This window comes from Talpa occidentalis, unplaced genomic scaffold, assembly GCF_014898055.3.
Source record: "Talpa occidentalis isolate TD23 unplaced genomic scaffold, MPIMG_talOcc4v2.1 talOcc4.4, whole genome shotgun sequence".
Classification (NCBI taxonomy): domain Eukaryota; kingdom Metazoa; phylum Chordata; class Mammalia; order Eulipotyphla; family Talpidae; genus Talpa; species Talpa occidentalis.
In genome coordinates, this window is record NW_023604295.1 from 130455820 (window position 1) to 130479032 (window position 23213).

Here is a 23213-nt window from a genome sequence, read left to right on the forward strand (position 1 = left end):
TGACATTGCCTTAGAAGCTTTCTTATAAGAACCACAAGCACTATGTAAGTCAGGATGGTGGGTTGAATGGAAACACTGAATTTTAATATGATGTAAATATATGCTATAATATGAAGTCATTTATTTATTTATGACTATAAATTCATATTTAAATAGCCATTGTCATTTATATAGTCTTATTTCCAGTATTAATCATGATGGCTAACACTTGAGCTCTAACTGCTATACAGTCTGCTAAGAAGTCTACCATCTCTGCCTTTTAGAACTCAGTAAGATGATTTATATTATGATCCATACTTCAAAGATGAGGAACTGGCTACCCAGAGAGTAGTCCAATTCCAGGTTAAAGTCCCATAACTTCCCTAGCTTTGTAACTGTTTCTACTAAGATGCACTTCACAAGCAAGTTACAAAGAGTCATTGCAAAGTTTTAGATACTTTATCTCTTCATGTAGAAGCCATCATATAAATATATTATAAAAGTGTAGATGATGGCTGTCCTTGCTTCTAGCCACCCATGTCAGAAAAAAATTGAACTGATTGTACTCATTGGGAATCTTGGATCCAATTCAAAAGAAAACATGAGTGCTTTTAAAGCAAGAACTCACCATATGTGCCACTCGTCTGAGTATGTGGTAGCTCTAAGTTTTAAGTTGGGGGTATTCTCTAAAGACATGTCACCTCATCTTGGACACAAGCGTAATCAGATCTTGTCTTTCCTCAACATTTAAGCCACCTTCATTTTCTTCTGGAGATCGAACGTCTGCACCTCTGTCCAGCTGTCTGCTTTTCTCCCCTCCTTTTCATTCACCCTTGGCCTCTGTGTCTGACCTGACCTCTACACTTCCTCAGCCTACCCAGCCCTACTCACCCCCTCTCCTCCCTAAATACTCTTATCAACAGGAGATAAATTCACCAAAGCTAAAGGTAACTGCATCTTGAGTGTGGTTTATTGCATGGTCTTTCGGTGATGAGATGTATGCATTTAGTTTTGTGCCATCTTGCAAAACTAAAATTTTATATAATTATTGGTTGCTAACTTTAACATCATTAGCATGGCCTTTATCCAAAACTTTAAAAGATAGCTATACCCAGATTGAGGAGTTAAGCAAACTAAAATGTATATAGAACTTTAAATGTAACCTTGGATTTTTTTTTTTAAGTTGAGGGTCAGTGGAAGAAGCATCCCATTCAAAAGTCAGCTTTGTGTCACCCCTCCCTTGCCCCTTTTTAGCGAGTTCACTGCAGTTATCATTTCCTACCTGTAGGCAGGGTCAGCCCCAGCAGAGCCTGAGGACAGAATGACCTTAGGCATTTTACTCTCCAGAACCTTGTACTTCCACCCAACTGAAGTATGATGGGAAGGCAGGAGCGATACATTCTAAGAGAATATTTTGAAAAAGAAATGTGCAAGAGGTGGACTCAAATTGCAGTGGAAAAGAGAACAAGTCTCTTTCTTGGGTTTCTTCCAAGATCCTCAGTCACTGTGATCCCATTAGGAAGTATCCTCATCCCAAAGTAATCCCATCAGAAGACGATGCTCTGAGCAGCTTCCAACGTGAAATGAGGCCCTGATTCTTTCTAATAAGTTCAAGGGATCTTTCCAGCTTGTTAGCTACATCTTTCTAACAGCTAAATGTTTTCTTCCTCTTTATGAACTTTGATCATTTACAGAACCCCTGTATTGGCTGAGATTGAGGTAACTACAATGCCAAAAAATAATAATAATTATTGCTTAAACAAGATAGAAATATCTTTCATTATGTCTACATGTAGAGTTCCAGGGCTAATGTGGAGACTCTAGAGAAGAACAGATTCCATTCTATTTTGACACATCACCATCTTCCAGGGGAGAACCCCACTCCACGGCCCAAGGTAGCTGTACCCACTCCAGCAGCCTCTCCTCACCTGCCAGCAGGAGGGAGGAGAGAGAAGGGGAGATTATGCCTTCCCTCTTGAAGGTCACTTCCCAGAAATTACACATATCCCATCCGAATAAACTTATCATCTGAGCACATCTAGATGCAAGGAAGGTTGGGAAATGTTGGCTTCATTCAAAATGGCCATATGCCTATCTGAGATCTGGGCTTCCATGACTGAAGATGGCTGCAGAACAGAATGATGCTGTAGAACATGAAACATTCCCTGTCACAACCTTCAAACAAAAATGCCTAAGGCCTTTCATTCTCAGAGATGGGAGATCTGGGTTCATTGATTGCTCACCATTATGAAGGTTTTCCTGAATGAGTGTTGAGAAAAAATTTTATTTAAAAGTCCTTTTAGTTCTGCTCAAGTTCCCATAAGCCAAATCAAATACCAGATCTTGTCCACTATTGGAAAGGAAATAAAGCATACTCACACAGAAGAAAGGTTAGCTTTCTCATGGTCATACTAAAATTCTGACTTTGAAAGAATACCAAAGTAATTACAAGGTCAGAGTCAAAAAATTGTATTTCACCACCTCGCCCCCAAAAACCATATCTTCTGCTTGTGTGTTTCATTAGAAAACTGGTGGTGAAGGGGTTAAAGACAGTGCTGTCAAGCTGTCACCAGCCACTGCAGCACGAGTTCGATCCCCGGCCAGGGAGCTGACCCACATATTGCACAGCAGGCCTCTCCTGCCTCGCCTGCTGTTCCCCTTAGCAGTATATTTCAGCGGATCTGCCTGTTCTGCTCCCCACTCTCCCTGGTGGATCCTCTCACACCCTTACCCCCCACCCCACACCTCTAGCTTACCCCCCAGTTCTTGTACGCATAAATAAATAAATCTTAGAAAAAAACTTGCCTCCAACTAACATTTTACTGTTCTATGAAATTCAATGGGTATTAAGTGGAACTCCCCTGCCGCACTGTGTATCTCTTCCAATAAATACAAAAGTAAATAGGTCAAATCTAAGGGTGCTTAAACCCACTTCTTAAGCGTTCTTTTAAAGAGGTAACATTTCTTATGTGAACCATCTATACACAGCATCCAAACATCTCTGTGTCAACTTCCCTCTACAAAGCCCACCTCCCTCCAAAAATCTTTCTCTGCTCTGCCTGTGACTTCTGCAACTGAGGCCTGTGGTGTGAAAACCACGGAACCAGAAGATATGTCTGCAGACTGTTCGCCCTCCCTGCTCCGCTACCATTGAGCAGTTTGGCATGTTGTGTGTGCATGGGAGAGACAAAACAGGAAAGCTCCTTCTGACGTCTGTATGATGAAGGCGAAAACTAACAAACTTCTTATGGCTTTTCCAGGCTGATGTTAAAAGCGAGATCTTTGTCCTGGGCAAGCCTCCACGTAGCCCAGTGATGTCTAGGAGATCCAGTGGCTCACCTGTCAGAGGCCTCAGCTATCCCCACAGGGTAGGGTCAGAGTGCCCCGCCTGGTCCTCCACACCCTGGCCACCTCCCTGCTGGGGCTGGCTCTTCCTTAGTGGGCATTGCTGTGCTTTGTTGGTTAGGAAGGGCTAGAGAAACCTTGAGTAAGTGCCCAACAGATTATGGGCTCTGAAATCAGATCCACGTGAAAATCCTGTCCGCATCTTCTTGCAGTGTGCTTCATTTTGTGTGAGTGTGCCAGCTTCCCCAAATTCCAAAAGACATGACCAAACTCTCCACGATTCGTGTAAGGTGTGTTCTGTACTGTTTTCTACTTCTGTCTCAGCCTTTATGCAAACGTTCCTATAAATCACTGCTGGTTTTTTGTTTTTAGTGCAAAGACTTAACTGTCAGCAATCATGTACTGGATGCACACACTTCTAGCAGTGTGTGTTTCTGTGCAATTTGCTTTATTTGGATTTTTCTTTCTTAATCCATTCCTTATTGTAAAGTATCCTGTCGCCCGGGTGATGGGTGCCATTTTCACTCCAGGACTCCTTTCAACCCTCGGTCTTGGATTCACGATGGTCCCTATCTTCTAATAGTTAGATTGAAATTAAAGGTCCAAACACTTTCCCTATCACTGCTCAGTTCTATAATATCTACAACACTTTAAAATGAGTGTGTTCTAAATGATATGATACTGTCAATATTGAGGAAGGCAGCCAAGGAGGTTGGGAATTTTCATCTCTATCCAAATACATCCTTTAGCCATTTCTGTCTTATTGACCCTGGTTTAAACTGCCACAGCTGTCAGACGATTGCAATTCTGTAGGCTTATCCGGGCTCAGCGGCAAAGGAGATTTCTGTTTTTTAAAATGTAGCTACTTCTCTGCATTTATATCATTTGTGCGCCTTTTTGTTTTGCATAATAAGAACTCGTTTAGTTTCTGAGGCAGACATTTGAGTTGCCATAGAGAAAGAGGAATACTGACTGGAAGAGATTCTAAGACTCCATTGACAGGCCTTCCAGAACCAAACAAAAAAAAGTTTTTTCCACAATTAATCTGCCTCATCCAAAATTCCCCCTGGGTCAATGAGATGGTGTGCTTCGGCTCCCCTTACATGTCTTCTTTGCCAGATTTTTACATTCTATATTTGTATGTGAGAGCGCACATGTCTGTGTGAAACACAAATATCCTATATTCTTTAGACTTTTGCAAAATTGTATTTTATTTTCATAATTTAAGAAGGAAAAAGATGCCTATGAACATAACCATGGTACTGTTATCCTAATTTCATCTGCCTCTGGTCGGCAAGTACTATACCAAACATTTTTACAGGGATAAAATTGATTTAACTCTAAAACTCTAGAAACCCTCCTCTTAAATTCACAGTTTATATGGGCCTCTCTGAATGTCAAGGAGATTGTTCTATATTTATCACAAAACTGCTAAGAAGCTATGAGTAATTGAAATGCCTGAGCAGATAGTTAAGATAGAAATGAAAATGGACCAAAAATAGTGGTGGCTGAAGAGTGATCTTTTCTCAAAAATTTAAAACTTGGGAAGGAAAGAACATGGTCAGAAAAACAGATGGCTATCTATTCCACATCGCTCTGTGGTCTTTAAAGCGTCCTTGGACGTGAAATCTGGCATTGGATTGGTGAGAGCTAAGCAATAACATGTTGTTGCCATTTCTCACCATTAGGTGGCAATTGAGTGCAGACGAGTTACAGAATTCCTCTTGTTCCTACACTAGAGTTTTTAACACCAAGTGGGAGGCAAAAGATCTCCTAAGATAAGTTGCTGGAGTATCCATCCACAACAGGAATGCTTGCCTATAAGATAAAATAAAGATGCTGATTTTACCCGACTTAGGTCATCTCTTTCATCAAAGTAATCTTTTACGCAAAAAAAAGTACAAGTCAAAATTATGTTTTTTCTTTTTACCTATTTGTGATATTAAGAAACTATCTGTGGACTATGATTTACTAATCTGCAAAATGATGTTGAATTGTTACCATTATTGTTTTTTCTTGACTGAAATATATCAGAATTAGCATATGAGTGTCACAGCTCCCTGACCCCTGGGTAAAGGTGATAATGGCAGCATGTGTCAGAGGAAATGTAGATTCTTTTATGGATCCCCTGAGGAGGACGAGATGTTAATTTTCATCTTGTCCAACTCCTTGACTTTGAAGACAAGGAAACAGATGCAAATCCAAAGCTGTGTCGTTAGTCCATGCAGACATTAGAAAGAGACAAAAATATGTCCTCCTAAGTAACTGTTAATACTACTTATTCCTCCGTTGGCCAAGCACTTTTAAATTAAATTAGTTCAAATATTTGTAACTGGTCATTATTCCTCAAAACTGGTTCCTAGTGACCTACATTCACATGGAGATGGTTCCTATTGAGGGTAACCTTGAGAAAGCTCCAGAACGCACATTAAAATAGATGCACAGCTTTTAAAAGCTGCAGTAAATTCTAGGCTGAATATGTGAACAGTGTAGAAAATTGGTGATTCCAAAAAAAAGCAGGGGAGAAGTTCCTTTAAAGGGTAGGAAGAAAGAGAAAAGATATATTGGGAAAAGTAGTGAAAAGCAAGGGCATTCCTGGCTGGCACGCCTGGGAGCACATGTTCTAAATACACAGAGGCCTATGGAACTGAAGTGACCACCTACTTCTAGTAATAGGGCAGTTTTCATGATTGTCAAAAGGATAGTTCATTTAAATGATTTATGAGGTTGGTCGAACTGATGGGATTAAAATGGTAGAATTATAATGACAGTAAATAAAAGTGTGCTCTACTGATTTTAAAAGTACATTGTTTTATATTAAGGAACACTCTGATTCCTAAAATTGTATTCACATTGTAACTTAAGGGAGCAATGGGATTCAATCACCCATTTTACAAAGCACTGGATGCCACAACATAAAATTAAAGCTTTCACTCAATTTAAAAACATTAGGACGATTTAAGTATGTGGAAAAAGTCACGCCATCTTTAGAACATATATTTTGTAAAACTTTCTGCTAATACAGAGCAAATGCTGTTTTCTTGTTTATAATGCTGTTATGCACTGTACGTGGTACTAAGTAAGATGTTTTGTGAGAGAATAGTATGTGATTTAAAATACAGCATTTTAGATTTTTTTAAGTTACAATTTTTTAACAGTATTTTGGAGTAACTTATACAAGCATTTTGAGAATCATGTGGCATGGATGTATAATCTTTAACCAGAAATTTTTCTCCTAGAAATGTGTTCCAACGAATAGTTCAAAGGAAAAAAAATAGCTTCTTTTATAAAAATGTCTATAATCATATTAGTTGTAATGAAAAAAGGCTAAACCAATCTTAACTTCAAAAACAAAAAAGGGAGAGATGGTTAACAGAACTAACTACACATTATTCTGCAGTGATGTAAAGTGGAAAAGAAGTGAAAACAATACTGGAAAATGATTGCAAAATATTAGTAGTAACTGATACATGTGAAAATCTTATTTCATTATAAAAGTTGTATGTTATTGGATGAGAACTTGAAATGCAATAGGGTATAGATTTGTGGATGACTTCTATTTACCTGTTTTTATATATTTAAATTGATTTGATAACATGTTGGATTAAATGGCCTTAAAATGCCTGGAAAACAGCTTTGTGAATCTTTCTTAAAATAGTATATTTTGTAATTTTAATAATAATACATTGTCAGTACATTTATATTGCTCTATAAGAGTACAATATTGTATAGTCAAGATACACATGTCCATTTTCATCTATTCTTTAGTCTTATTTATTTATTCCATGTATAAACTGCTAGGTGAAATTTCTAGGAACACTGTTAGCAAATAAATAAATAGATTCAAAACTTAAACTTTCAGTAACATAAGTAGCTAGTCTTCATACGTTAGACAGAGAGCCTGCATGGGAAAGGACTAGATAAAGAATCTAGGATGGGAGCAGATGATGGCTTAGTGGTTGAAAAGAACCCAGAATTTCTTCTGCAATCATGGACCAGTGAGGCTCTTATGAACAATTTGCATTGCCTGGCCTCTCAGTAATCTGTCAGTAAATCTGGAATCCAGGAATTGGCCCTGAAGTCCAAGGACAAGAATCTAATAACTAACTTAGCAATCATCGAAGAATCACTGTTAAATAATTGACATGTGAACTCTGAACTCTGATTCTCTTATTCTTCCATGTAGCCTTCATTTTGAAGAGAATTCTTTTGAAATGTGCTGTGAATTAATTGCAATGCTTTTTTTCCCCTAGAAGTTGACATTTAGATAGTTGGTGTAAACAACCTTAAGTTCACATATACAACAAATGTGTTGACTTTCATTCATTGCAATATTTACGTGGTTATATGGGATGCTAAGGCTGGTCATTTCCAATATTATAAGTATCTATTACAGATACTGGTCTTGATGCTTAGTTTAAAAAGAAAGGAAACTCTTTTGAGAGTTCAGTGCACTGGGAATTTCTACCAATGTTTCTCTTCGAAGGTAAAATGCTACATGTTACCTGGAAATTGTTTGTTTTGTATTCTACTTAAAGTTCTGTTTCCTCTTTTTAAAAATGCATGTGTTTTCTCCACCTTGAAAGCAAAGAGTGGTAATTTAAATGTAGTGTGGGATGTCTGCCCATATGATATTTTCATCTGTGCTGTATGTGAAAATGTCGTCTGTGAAGGAAAAGTACATTAGAATGAATGTGGATACTTCGCTGCTAGATTCAATGTGGTTCATTTTCTGCTTGTTTGAGAAAATGCTGAAGAATACGGTTGTATGAAGGTGTCCATACTTCCCATTCTAGTTGGTTTGATGTCTACATTCTTGCCATATTCCTGGACTTTGAAAAATCAATGGGATTAAGCCCTGACTCTTCCTTAAAGTTTGAGCAGTTTAGATTGTAGATGTGTTCAAAATATTTAAACCATGGTTGTTTTGATTTAATTTAAAGCCCCCTTCAAAATATTTTAATTATTAATCCTGCAGAAATCCTTTGGGTTTTTTCCCCTTCCTCCTGGTTTTTTACAACAGGAAATATTAAATGTCAAGAAAAGTACCATGCCATTATCCAAATTATCTTTTAATTAGTACCAGTTTAAACATTGATTACATTGAAAATCATTTCATTTCAGCCACAGCGTCCTGTATTTACTCATGAAAACATTCAAGGTGGGGGGGAACCGTAAGTATTCTTCTTATCTTCTAAATTCAAGACTAACCTTGACCCACAAAATGGACAACTCATTTACCTAAGCAAAATGACACAACTTTGCAAGTGATAAAGATCAAAATATTTAATATGAGTCCACCTAAATTAAGAGAAATTGTAACCTCTCCATCTTTTATAATAGAGGACAGAAGCTAATTTTAAAAAGAAACCCTTTGAGTTTATAGGGAAGACTGACTTATGCACTAGAAAAACCTTCCAAAATTTATAAATCTGTATTCCTCTCTGTTCACTGTATAGATCCTAGTAACTCCAGCTGTGAAAACACAGAAAATGCTCTAGCACTGTTTTTACACAAATTTGGAGTGTAAAATGTAAAAGTAGATGTCTAGTGATAATAACTCCAAAATCACCTTCTTAGAAGGGTCTTTTGGACGTGGCATTGGTAAAACACTCCCTGACACTCAGCTACATGGTGCTTACTACCACAGTGCCAGGAAAATGCCTTTTCACACTTTCTTTCATGTTACCTCTCCTTTCTGATACATAAGTCAAATCAGCCTGAAGGCTTACACATTGTCTTTAAGATTCTATTTTTGGGGTATGTGTCCTTTTCTGCTCCATTTTGCCCAGGAGCAATGTTCAGAGGTTATTTACTTCCTCTTAGTGTCTACATATTCTGAGAGTCAGGCCCCCGGGACAGAGCTTTTATGGAAGCTGCACAACATGTCTGAGTGCACACAGTCCGGACTCTGCTCTCCTGGAGCCAGTGGCCACAGGGCCTGTTGTGTGGCCCAGTGTTCTCATCACCATCAGTTCCTCACTTATGTGGCCCTTAGCTTCAAGCACGTGCTTCAGAAACCATCTGGCTCTCCCTAAGCACAGCCAGAAAGGTTTGATTGTTAAGGAAAGGACTGTCATGAAAAGAAAAGGATCACTTAGAATATCACTGAATTTTTTTTAAATGTGACTTGTAATTCTAAATTTGCATTGCTTTACTCATTTATACAAGCAGTGATAGGATCACATCACAAAAAGACACGTTCCAGGGATATTGAGGCTTTTCGCATTACCAGTACTCCTTTTGCAGCTTTTAAGAAGTTTGTAAATTTAAAGGTAGGCTACTTTAGACTGTTTTATGTAATATGGAGTGAATACTTCCAAGTGTGGCTGTTTGGACATTGATGAAATCACAGTACCCATAGTTGGGAGAAGCACATCTTTAACACCCTGCTTTAGACATTCTTTATTAAATTTCTATTGACTTCCATCCTAATGAATGAGATTATTGAGAATGGTGGGTTATTTAATCTCATTTAAAAAATAGATTTCAAGTAAAAATAGGAAAATAAAGTGACAGTATCTCAACAATTCAGAATTATGATAAAATAATGTTTAAAAAATAGTTGCATGTTGGAGCAAGAGGTCAGGTTGGACTGAACATTTCCTACCATGAGACCACTTTCTTTTTGAAGCATCCTGGCTGCACCACCATCATCCATCTCACCAACACATCTTTCCAAACAGCATTTTTTTTTTTTTTTTTTTTTTTTTTTTTTGTAATTCAACTGCATTTCCTGTCAGGCAATACTGATTTTGAAAGCTAACAGTGGCAGGAGGACAGGAGGATTTCCGGAAGGTTTGTTTATGTTTCCATGAAACTCCTTTTTTTTGTGGTCTAACTAAACCAGAATGGTAAGTCAATTTTGACAAGCTCGCTGGCTTTTGTCATACAAAAGTGAAGTAGGAATTTGTGCCAATTGTGGTTTTTTAGCTCTTGGGACCTTGAGATTCTTCAAGCAGCTGGGGTTTATGGCCTTAAATAGGCCTGTCTCCGTAAGTGGTTGGAGAGGTGCCTGGGGGAAGGCTGAAGCTTGACAAGTAGATCAGAAATTCAGTGTTTCCTGAAGTGAGAGATGCCATGTATCCACTGAATTGAATTCCAAGCCAGGAATGACTCTATCACCTTAACAAGCAGAAATTCACTCTCCCTCAGATATACAAAAGATACCATCCCTTCACCTGAGTGACCTCAAAATCAAATACTTAACACAAACAAATAACTGGACTGCTCCAGCCAAGGCTGGCCCCAAGCAGCTCCAAATTAAGTTAAGCTTGCATTTAACACCTTCCTGTCTTTGTCCGCTCTTTCCCACAACCAACAAAAGACCAAGAAGCCCAATCTCAAAAAAAGACAAAGGGCTGAAAAGGTTTACAAAGAGGACCCAATATTAACACGGGAAGAAATCTCTCATGTTGGAATTGCAAGCTTTGGTGCCTGGCCAACATGGATTATTAGGCACCACATTTTACCAGCTCCTTCCCAGACTTGCTCTTCCTCTCCCAACAAAGCCAACTTTTTCCAGGTTCCCCAATTTGGAAAAGTTCACAGACAAACAGGAAAGCCATGGAGCTGTGACCCTGTTACCATGAAATTTGAGCTCAAGTGATAGAATAGTTTTATTCTACCAACATATGACTTTCTGACTGAAGGGCTAATTGGAAACAAATCATTCTTTTTCCTGAGCTGTATTGAATATTCTCAACTTTTTAAAGTTGAATTGAAAATTTTAAAGTGGCCTGAAATATGGTTCTTATTTTCATTTAAACAGTATTTTCTTAAATCAGCAGAACTACATAACTGTTATGAAGTGCAGCAGAAACAGTGATTTTTAAAATCCTCTCAGTATGTGTGTATAGTAATAGGAAGTTTTCATGATAATTGCATATCAAATGCTTCCTGACCTCCTTACCTATTAGAATCTGTGTCTTCACTTTTTCACAGTGCCAACCCATATGAATACACATTAAAATACATGCTATTCTATTACCACAAATTCAATGTCACTGAATTCATTCCTATTAGTGTCACCATAACGCATGCTCTCAAAGAATTTGGGCAGGGAAAGGCTAATAGTAGCATTCTAATAAATGAAAGTAACTCTTTCATTTACATAATAAAAATATTTCAAGAGGGTTTTTGCATCAGACACACTACCTCTGTGACCAGTTTTAAAAAGGAATCCTTTTTAAAAGGATTATTTCTTAATAAGTTTTAAAAGGATTATTTCTTGATAAGTCTTTTTAAACACTTGTTTCTTGTGATCTGCTTGAGACCAAGGCAGTGAGAACTGAGTGTGGTGTGATTCTTCACCAGGGAACTACAACTGATTTTCAAATTCTAAATCCTTAAAAAATACTCATTCGAAGTATGCCACTAAACTGCTTTAAAGATGTCTTCTTGATTTGATGCAACAAAATCAAACTCTCTACCCTCAACATGAATATTCAGTTTTTATTAACATTTGATGGGGGGGACGGGAAAGACAGTTGTCAGATTTTTGTCTTACACAATAATTTTGGGAGTGTAAGAGAGGCCTGATCTGAGAAGTACAACGCCCATTTAAAAAAATCAGTCAAAATACAGATAGATATGTCCTCTTAGTGAGAGAAGAACCTCTTTGTAGTAATTCCCATATTGTGACTTAAGAGATACACCTGAGACATTTTATAAACTTGATTTTAAATCATTTGAAAATTCCATTTGCAAGTTGCGATTATTTGCTTCTGAATATGAGTAGCTAAAACTAATCCTCCTTGTTTGCATGTAACTGAATAATATCCATACTGCTTCTTTTATATTCTGAACTATTATTCTATGTCTGGATGAAAGATATCTATCATGGGACAATTGAAATACATAACTGATTTATCAATGTTGAAATGTTTTAGTCCAACAAATGGATGCAATAATCTTCCACGAATATTCCTCATTGTGAGTTTTGAAATGCCTATAGAGTGGCCTCATTCCCATGAAAGTCTGAATGTTTCTATGTACTCACCAAAGGCAACTTAATATGCTAATAAGGATAGAAACACTAAGTAAAATGATTATTGTGCTATCGTTTTTCAAAGGTATAAAGATTTTCATTCAAACACATCCATTTATCCTGTTTAAGGTTTCAGGCTCTGTATAACTATACTCCTAGGAATGAAGATGAGCTGGAGCTCAGAGAAAGCGATGTCATTGACGTGATGGAAAAGTGTGATGACGGATGGTTTGTGGGTATGTGCACAATTCTCTCAGACACACTGGCTTTTGCATAATTTGCTCATGTTTTCTCACCTGCATGGCTTCATGTGATCATCAGGCACTCTGCTTTCATAATGCATTTGACCTATTTTACATTCACATGCACTACAAAATTCCAAGACATTTGCATTTTTAATATGGTTTAGTATTTACTATTTCAGGTATATGTGATTTCCTGCTAGTTTTATTTCCAATTCAACTGAGGGAAGAAAGTTTCCTTACATAGTACCAAGAGAGAAAGACTGAGTTTTAGAACAACAGAATGGTCCCCTGGATGAGAAATATTCATACTATTTCTAGATATTCACACTATTTCCTCTAGAAAACTAGAGGAAGTGAATAATTCACCCACTTACTGGGTCTTCTCTACGTTGCCTACTATCCAGGGAATCACCTTAGCTTTAATTTGTGATAGAAGTAGAAAGAAGTTCCGTTCTTACCATCTTAACAATCTTATTCTTATCATCTTAGAAGAAGACAAGAGGTTTTTTGAGAAAACATAGACAAAATCACACAGTGGAATGCAGAGGAAAGAGGAGAAAAGAAATACAGCAGGTCTGGAATTAACAGTTGTGTCAACACCATTTCATTGTAACATAAATGAAAAAAGTCCCAACCAAAATTGAACAAAACCTGATTATCCAAGAACCTGCTTTGGTTCTGTGTCATTTTGCTGAAAGTCGCCTTTTCCAAGGACCTACTGATGACATCATGTGAGGACTTACTTTAAAGGCAGAGGAGGATGGAGGAGACAAAAAATGAGGGACTGAGACAGGAAATCCCCAGAGACATAATAAAAGAGCAAAAGCTGCATTGGTAGCCACAAACCTCTGTTTATATTAACTCCTCACTTAGAAGAAAAGCAAGTGGCTTACCTACAAGGTGAAAAAGAAAGTCAGTCTTCAAACCTGGACAGTAAGTTCCAGCACATAAGAATCCCAACTGTCAAGATCCTCTTCCCTCTCTCTGAGCTGGAACTCTTAAGGAGGAATTGAGTGAACTAATTTTTACAAAAAGTTTCAAAGGAAATGTGTTATTTGAAACCAAAGGCAATTATCACAATGACCAGCTGTGCATTTGGCTTCAGTCCTCATATGAGAAACTGTACCCAATGAAAGAACCCCCACCCACAAATAATGGTTGGGCATTTTTATAAATTGTCCTAAATTTGTAATTTATCCTGATTTTCTCTATTTTATGAAGGACTCTGGTAGTGCTTTTTGTAAACCAGTGATGTTCCATTCAGCCCATCTTCTGTGAGGCAATAAAACTGGGGAGTGATGGTGTCCCTGATGACTTAGCCTGTGTTACACTCGTGTTGAGGAGGTACCACAGGCCTCTTAATCACATAACCAAGCTTTGCTTTTATGCTTTTTCCAGTTCGTGCTGATCACAATGCCAGCCTCATCTTTCAACTGCAACTGCACTTCCCAAATGCTTATCCTAGTCCATTGCTCATGGCTGTCTAGCAGGCTGGGTGACTGGGTGCCCGCATCCACCTCCCCATTAGGACTGTATTTTCCCTTTAGATTGAGAGAGACTGAGCTTTTGTTTAGCTGACTTGACAGAAGCCCTGCATTTAAGCTTAAGAGGCAAGGAAGGCATCAGGCAATACAGACCAAACTGCTGCCTTTGTCCTATCATCTTTCAAAGGGAGTTTTCTTTTCTAAACCCTGCAGAGTTTGCTCTCTTAATGAAGTCAAGCCCAATATATCTGAAGTGCTATTCTTCACATTCTTGGTACCCCCTTTCATGGATTGCTTCTATTTTCAGGAACCTCAAGAAGAACCAAATTCTTTGGTACTTTTCCCGGAAACTATGTCAAGAGGCTGTGACTCACTGTCCCTCCTTATTTATGCCGCATTTCAACAACACATCTGCATAAACTTGCCTGAACTCTCCCCACAGGCCTCCCGTTGTCATGCCTTAGGGTTTCCAATAGAAGTCACTCGCTGTCACCTTCTCCACCTGCCACCAACCCACCAGCAGAGTAGCTACTGCAGCTGAACTTCTGCAGCCGAGCCACAGGAAATTGGCAGACTTGTTTCAGATGGAGAATGCATACTCCTGCTTCCTGTTCGCAGCCTGGAAACGTCGATATGTGGGATCAGAAAGAAAATCATTACACTTAAAAAGGTTTAAATATCTGAGGCCAGAAAGCATTTCAAGGGGCATTTCTGGTCCACCCTGGAAGATGTTCTCCCCTCAGGCAACGGGAAGATTGTTTATTACTAAATGCTGTGGTTTGCATTTTCACATTCTTAGCTTGGCGGTATATTTTCCTTTCACAAGTTTGCCTAGTGTTCTGGTTTACACGATATGACAACTGTACATCGGCTATCGTTTGCTTGCACTTATATGTTGTAATATGCACAGTGATTACAAAATCTAAAGCAAGAGTAGGAAAGTTAATTTGGATGAGTGTGATTTTTTTTTTTTGATTGAATGTGAGTTTTCAAGTAGGAATCTTTTCCTGCAGTTGTTTTGGGTTTTTTTTTTTTTTTTTTATTTTTTAGAAGTGCAAACAGTAAGTGAATAAGAGCCTTTGGTAATAATCATGAGCCTATAAGAGGTTTAGCTAGATGACAAAAACAATATTGTGTTGTAAAGTTGCATTGCTATTTTATATTAAAATGTAATAATCAGCATCATGAACAATGAGCGCTTAGTGTTTTATTTATCTGATAAAATTTAAATAAAAGCAGTGTTAGTGAGAGGTGCAAAGACTTATGCTAACATAGACACTTGAAAGTATCTGTAAGCAATATTCATAGATAAGATTTCACTGTGTGTACACATATACATTTGAGATTGTACAGAACAGACAATCCACATGCTATAGTGTACATTTTATGGAAATGTAAAAGAATCCCATATATTATTTTCTAGAAATAGAGTACTTCAGAAGCATCACAAGTAGGTAGTACAGTTGGTTTTAATAAGGATCATGATCAATACAGTTATTTTTACTATGATAGTTATTTTTCTTCTCTGGAACTCAGAATCCTGGCTACATCTGAGGACAGGAATATGTTGAGCCTGATTTTCCTGGTGTGTGTAAATATTTCCTTGGAATACATAAGGCACTTTTTAGAGGCAATGTTAAATCATTCAGTTTCTATTTTCTGCCCTGCAGTAGAAATATGCAAAATGATATTGGGACCTGAAAGATTTGATATGGTTACCAGTGCCTGACTTACACATACCCTGAGAACTAGCCTTGTATATCTTATGACTTTGCATAAGAACTATTCATATTTGGATCTCAGCACCTTCTAGATCACACTTTATATGGCAATTTCTTTCTGTGGCCAGTGGTTAACCTTTTCACAATGTACGTAGTCTTTAGAATTTTGTACATGTGTTAGTCCTTCTTTTGTACAGACTATTTAGTTGTTGAGAAAACAGGGGATTTTCCTAATTCATTCTTTACCCTTCACGTAAACTAAGCAGACTATCCTTTACCTGCCCCACAGACCACAGCACGCCTTGATAGTGCAATTCTGTAAGATAGCGTTTATGCAAAAGTTTATGAACTTGAAAGATCTTAGCAGCCAAACTGAAATGTACATAAATACTGATTACGGAGGAATTTCATTAAGAAGATAAGGAAATATCTTTGGGTAGCCTACCTTGATTACTATCAAGTTCACAACTGGGTTTATATTTAAAAAGGTTTCGATTCGGGTTTGAAATTGAGTCAACTGCATGCAGCTTTGCTGATCAATGAATAATTATCTCTGATGGCATTTATGAGAAAAGACTTCAATATCTGTTGCCTGTCATATTTAACAAGAATTGCTGTTTCTACTCTGTATCTGATTTTAAAGAAAACTATTTGTACCTGGCTTTCAGGTAATTGACTTTGAATTCTTACAAGCAAAGGTCATTGTGTTTTTCTTGAATAGACAGCTAATAAATTTTGCTTGGAAGTACACTTCAGTTTTTCTTCTTGATATTTATCCGTCAGTAAATTCTGTGTAGCATCCCCATTTGTTTGTAAGAGAAAATGCATGTGTTGTGTGTTCTCTTGACACACAAATGGAGAAAAGATGGATCTGCATCAACTCAGAGAAGAAATCGCTTTTAAACCCTCCACCAAAGCTTATTTGGTAAATGCTCTGGCTAAAAATTGTTCTTCAGCTAAACAACACATTTTAAAATACTTCTGCTTCCACAGACAGCAAAGGGTGGGGGAGGAAGTAGGGGACAAGTAAGGAGAGGGCAGAGCACAAGGGACTGTGGTGATTGATCAAGGGACTATGGTGGTGGGGGCCATACCTGATAAATATATAGATACAGATACATATAGATATATATAGATATATTTCTGCCTCCAAACAGCTAACTTTCCAAAGAGAACTTAATTACAAGAAGCTGTAAGGACTTTCCCAGTTCAACTATCTCAAAATTTACAACCTTGCCCTAATGAGCTCTGTCACTGCTGGCACACTCTGGTAATACCAACAAGCTTTTAATGAGTTTCAAACCATGTGCTGTAGTTGGGGTTCATTCTTTTCTCTCACACAAACAGTAAACAGCTAGTTTTCAACCCTGGCCCCTTCCTAATACAGTGCCTTCTGGCTCTCTGAATTTCCATCTTCTTTCACTTCATTCATCTGCACATAGAGAAATGTGCCAGTCCCCAAGGTAACATCTCGTCACTCTGCTTCACCTTCATGCCCACCCCACCCCTTCATTCCACAGACCAATTTCCACTATGTATGAACTCTCCACTAAGAGGCTTCCCTCTGTGAGAATTTGTCCCTGTTTCCTTCATAGCTAAATCTGATTCTGATGAAATTTGGGGTGCATGCTTGTGCACTCAGAGGTTGCTCAATGTTGCAAGTAAATCTACTGCCAAATGATAAGCACTCTAAAAATGTAAATCTGAGATTTTAAATACACCTGCATCAAAGCCTGGGTCTCCTAGTTCCACCTGAGAATTAATCATTTGTGCTTCTCTATAAAATATGCTGAGGTGCAATAGTTTTATCAAAACCCTGACCTCAAGTAGCCCTACACAGTTTTGTGGCTTGTGGAGATTTCTGTCACAGCCACCCAGGTTTCTGTTACAGCCATGGTTTGACCCTCCTGCCATGCTTCCTTGTTGTGAATGCCAGGATTCTGGATGGATTACTGAATTATTTTTTGGTTCAGTATTGTTTAAAACTTAGTAACCTATTTTACTTAATTTTATGTCCATGCATACTCATCACTAGACACCAGAAATTACTTAATGCATGTGCTGCTAGAGACCCCTTGTAGGTGGAGCTGGATCCATTGTTATGAATGCAACATAACATGGCCAAGAAAGTACTGTCTCTCTCTACTGATCGGCCTTTATTTATCTGCTGGGGACTCACATCTGCACACCAACTGGACGTCCAGGTCAGTGGAAGGGCAGCAGGAATAATTCCATGATTATTCCCTGTTTGGTTGTTCTTGGTGGCTGGCCAGTGCGGCCTGATCATTTCTTCCCACCATTTTCTAGATTTCAACTATAAAGGGAGCTATTAGTTAAAGATTCATTTGATTAAATAAGATTAAACACTTTGTCAGTTTCCAAGAGCCTGGTTATTTGAAGATTTGTTTCATCTTCTTTTCTGGATCGTAGCCTTCTAATCGTTGTTTATATCTCAACTATGATTGCAAATTTTTTCTCATTGTGAATGATTAGGTTCCAGAGCAGAAACAGAGAATGCTGTTACCAGAGATTGGCAAACTATGGCACATGGACCAAATGCAGCCTCTGCCTGTTTTTGAATAGCCTGCAAGTTAAGCCTGCAGATGAGTATTAACAATTCCTTGATAGAGAATACTAACTTCAAACTCGATTAAGTGAAATATTGTCTCGTCTCTCCAGAAAAAGAATCTCTTTCTTTTCATTAGTCTATCTCAATTAAACCATTAACTTATTATATTTTTAATTTCATCAATAACAAAAACTGGTGACAATTTGTCTTTGTTTTATAACTATGTCCTCAATTTTGCCTCCTGCGCTAAGAATCTGAAATTTTTCTATCTGTCCCTTTCGAAAAAGTCTATGAACTCCAGATGTTAAGCTAACTGTCAGCAACAAATATACTCACTGACTAAAGGGGCAGGAATAGTGAATGTCTATTATTAGCCAAACTGTTATTTGCGTGTACCAAACTATTATGCACATGTTGAATCCCATGTTTTTATCCCCACAACAAATTTGAAATCTGCTTTGTGCCCATTTTATAGATGAGGAAGTTGAGACTCTGAGAAAGTCATAAAAATACATGTGGGAAGTCAGATTCAGAAGCCGATGTGTGTCTATCACCTGTGCCTGTACAGTCTTCTAACCACCCCAGCTTGTGATAAACACACTTCTGTTCAAACTGTGTACTCAGAATTAAACAGCTGTACTCACAAAGCTCCTTCCCTCTCTGCCTTCTTGAACAGCCACCCACTCATAACAGCAGCTTTCTGTGCACAGGGTGACAAGAAAGGCGATATGCTCAGTTTCCCTGTAAGGCTAACTTGGTTTCTGAAAGTACCGGTAACCAGTGAAGATAGCATTTCAAACACAGACATGTTTTAACTGAGCATGAGCCTGCTCGTGACTGTGATTCATTGAGGCCCTAGCGTCTGTGCAGCTGGCAGAGCAGCTGGTGGTGGCTTTGGGAAGTGCTTGGTTGGTGTGTTGAACCACTTGGAGACAGGAGAACCCAGTGTGCTCTAGGAACACAGTGTGCTTACTGGCCCTCTTTTCACTATACAAAGTTCCAGGATACACTAGCCTGGGTGACTCACTGAGTGACCCAGAGCCTTAGCTCACTGCTAAAATCAGTCCCTCCGTAGCTCAGGAAAGTTCCATCTGAGCTCATGCACATACATATACTTGACCCAAACAACTTTTAGTACAAGACAGAAATCTGCCCAGCAAATCTTCACCTGTTCATTTGGGGTTTCTTATTTCATCCTTTTCCCTAAAATACAACAGATGACTCAGTTGTCCCAGTGTCTTCCAAAAATAAGTGCCATTTCAAACAAAACTCTTGTTGCCATTAACAACACTAATCTTTCATGAGTGTTCAAGCTTGCATTACAGACAGCTTGAGGAATGACTTTTTACAACACATTTTCTTTTTTAATTATACAAGCAACAGATGCTTATTGTAGGAAAAACTGGAAAATATAAGTGAGCAAAAAGAAGAAACAGAATTAATTATAGCTCCACTAAGGGTGAAGACTATACTTTGGAACAAATCCCTCCAGAGTATTTTTCTGCTCATGGATAAAAGCATATAAGTGAGTGAGTGAGTATATATGTGTGTGTGTGTGTGTGTCTGTGTAATATGTAGGCAAAGGTGGGATCACACAACATATTGTGTAAACTGCACTTAACTTTGAGCAAGACTTTTAAAAAGTGAATAAATCATGTTTTCAAGTGAACTTGACACTACCAAGGTTTATAAAAAGAGGGTAAAAGTCAAAGTCAGTCTCCAGGAATTATGAAAACCCAATTAATTCAAAACCAAGAGGCAGAGTTACAGAATGATCACTAGGCTAGAAAATCAACTGAAATCTGAGAAACTGGTAGAGGAAAGAAAGAAAAGGTGAAGAGAGAAAGGTAAATAACATGATTGTCTCTCTACCATAAGTCATCACATGAATTAGGCATTTTTACTGCTAAGGTATTGCAGCATCAACACCTTTTAACAAATTTCCTGACTTTACCCTAGGTGAGGCGCTCTGCAGGGGATCTATCACCCAGCTATTTTGAGCCTGTATCTTCACAAGCTCAAGGGGGTTGTGGATTATTCTCTTATTAATGCTTCAGAACTCTGGGTCCCCAAATTTTGCAAGGGCTGCTTTCAAGATGGCTACTGCCCTGAAGAATGACATGCCATCAAAGTTCTAAATTACAATCAAACACTTTGGAAAGGATGAGTTGAGAATGCAAAAAAAAAAAAGAAAAAAAGCAGGAAGTGGATAGATCCTCAGGTTATTCTAAGATTTCTATTTCGCACCTAAATCTATAAACCAGACTATGGGATCTGCTTTGTTTTATCATATGTTTTCAATCATTTGCACAAAAAACTAAACACACATCCAGAAGAACCTTCAAAGGAAGTGGCTGCATATGTACACTCTGCTAGTGTCTCTTCTATTAAGAGCAAAAGACATCTTGAAACATTCAGTCAACTGTGTTTGCCACTGAAAAGATAGAGGAGAGAGAGAGAGAGAGAGAGAGAGGTATATATCTTCACTGGCAGGTATCCTTATGAGCAGTGTTAAAATATGAAAAGAAGGAAATGAAAGCTAGTAATATTAGCAGTTGGCACATGTATAATCATGAAACATCTTCCTCAAAGTATTGACAAAGCCATAATGAAGTAAAAATGCAAGAATTTATAGATAATATTGATCCTGAAAAAATTCCCTTGGACAAAATGGCAAGAAATAATTATACCTCCTCTGACATACCAAATAAACTTAGTCTCAAAGGTGGATTAGCATAAATATTGACGTTGCAATGCCAACTAAAAGCACTTTTTTACCCTCATTGCTCAGACGCTAGTCTCTTTCGTCTCTAGAAAAGACACTGGTTTTTATCTGAAGATGAGCTTTGATACAAGGAATAAGATATCAAGACAGAAATTCCACTGAGGGTTGGCATTCAAGGCATTCTGGCTTGAATATTCTTGACTGAAAGCCACCACCATCTCAAATAAGCACCTCTGAGGGCTGAGACTCAGAGCCATTGACACAGTCAGCCATGAGTCCTTTTGACAGCGGCACTGAGCTCATCTTGGTGACTCAATGTTGATAGATTATGTTTAATTCAAAACAGAAGAAAACACACAAAGACATCAGTATATTCAGAACTTGTATGTATCACCATAGATCAGTCCAGGGACATGACGCTTGCTTGCTTTTTAAACAAGAATGCCCCCTTCAAATGCTGTTCCTCTATAGTTTAGCTGGGTTTTCGACAGCTTATCAGTTGCTGATTATGTAGGCTTCTCTCTAGAATTATTGGCATTTCTCCCTTAACACTATCCCCCAAAAAGACAATTACTGGCAGAAAGAAATGAATTGAAAACAGCAAGTTTATCATTGGGAAAATGCTGGTACTATTTGTTCATCGTGTTTATAATGAAATCTTTAAAATATGGTCTCCACCCTCTCTCTTGCTCTCTTTCTCTCCTTCACTCTTCTAGTGGAAAAATCTCAAAATGCTTATGAACTCTGAGAGTGCTATCTGGATCTCCCACCCATCCAACATCCCTCAACACACACACAGTTCTGCCTTTAGTCAGCTGTCAGATGATATGACAACAAGCTTAGCAGACATCTGCCCATGGATTAATGGGCATGGCATTTCTTTCACTATCAAAGATAAATTGCTAGACAGCTGTATTGAAATCACAACATACTTCTCAACACTGATGATGCATAGATGAGGTGACCTGTTTTCTAAATGAGGTCATAATAATCTCCCTTCCTCGGAAAACATTTTTCCCTGCAAGAAAATATTTAATGCAACAACAAAGACCCTGGTGTAAACTTCAAATCCAAATGTGGGTAAGTCTCCTCTTGACAGTGAGTGGGTATAATACGGACATTTTATTGGAGGATTATTTTGGAATTCAAAGTTTACAAAAAGGAAGTATGAAAGAGTCAAAGTATTGCTTTATCAACACAAATCCCATAGAACAGTATGAAAAGTATGTTTTTCAAATGTAAAATCACTTAAGTTTCTAAGAAAGTGTCCCTGAACTGGTGACAACTTCAGATGGCTAGTAAAAAGGGTACAATTTTTTTTTTTTATAGAGGCATGTTTTTATTTATTTATTTATTTGTTTGTTTGTTTTTTTGTTTATACATGCACTGGGTACAGTCAGAAGCACGGGAGGGTGAGAGAATTCACCAGAGCCAGAGAGGGGAGCAGAGCAGGCAGAAGGACCAAAGTACACTGCTGAGGGGAGCAGCGGGCGGCAGGAGAGGTCTGCGCGCCATGTGGGACCCTCCTCTGGTGACCAGGGAGCAGCCGGGGATCGAATCGGCGCCGCAGAGGCCACGAGCAGCTTCGCAACCCAGCGCTCAACTGCTGCGCCACCGGGGAGGCCCAGGGTACAATTTTTTTTAAATTACATGTTTATCTGAGGAGTAAGTGACAGAAAATATACTAGCAGAATCTAACACATAGTTGATACTAAATAAAGGCTGGCTCTCTGCCCTTCTTTTCCTTTTGAAGTTATTGTTTTGATTGATTCCAATTAGCATCAAATATATGAATTTACTTGTTACATATCTTGGCTGCACTGCCAAGTTTTATAGCTAAGGTATTTGAAGAAGACAATCAGAACAGAACATTGAAAGTACATTTTAAATCAATAAGATTTCTAAAGCAGATAGTATATTGAATAACACAGATACTGAAATTTTTCATGGTATGTTTACTCGTTCTTAAGAAGGAAGTTACAAAATCAGGAAAAAGACAGGAAAGAGAAAGAAAAAGACAAATACCAGGTGGTTTCATTTCTAGGTGAAATAGGAATCAAAACAAAAGGTCAGACAGAATCAAAGCAATAACAAACCTTAGAAATCTGACTGTAGAACTGAGGCTAGCAGCATGGGAGGTGGGAACCCATTGGACT

At 38.1% G+C, this 23213-nt stretch overlaps 1 protein-coding gene across 1 annotated transcript in view; it reads left to right on the plus strand.

Annotated features, from left to right (window-relative positions):
• The window catches only part of SORBS2 (sorbin and SH3 domain containing 2), a 143745-nt gene extending 127234 nt beyond the window's left edge, over nucleotides 1–16511 (plus strand). The window contains exons 24-26 of the mRNA XM_054701028.1: nucleotides 8449–8498; nucleotides 12443–12549; nucleotides 14350–16511. Coding sequence (XP_054557003.1) covers nucleotides 8449–8498; nucleotides 12443–12549; nucleotides 14350–14411 — 219 coding nt within the window. The 3' untranslated portion in view covers nucleotides 14412–16511. The remainder of the gene's footprint in view (nucleotides 1–8448; nucleotides 8499–12442; nucleotides 12550–14349) is intronic.
• The last annotated feature ends 6702 nt before the right edge of the window (nucleotides 16512–23213 follow it).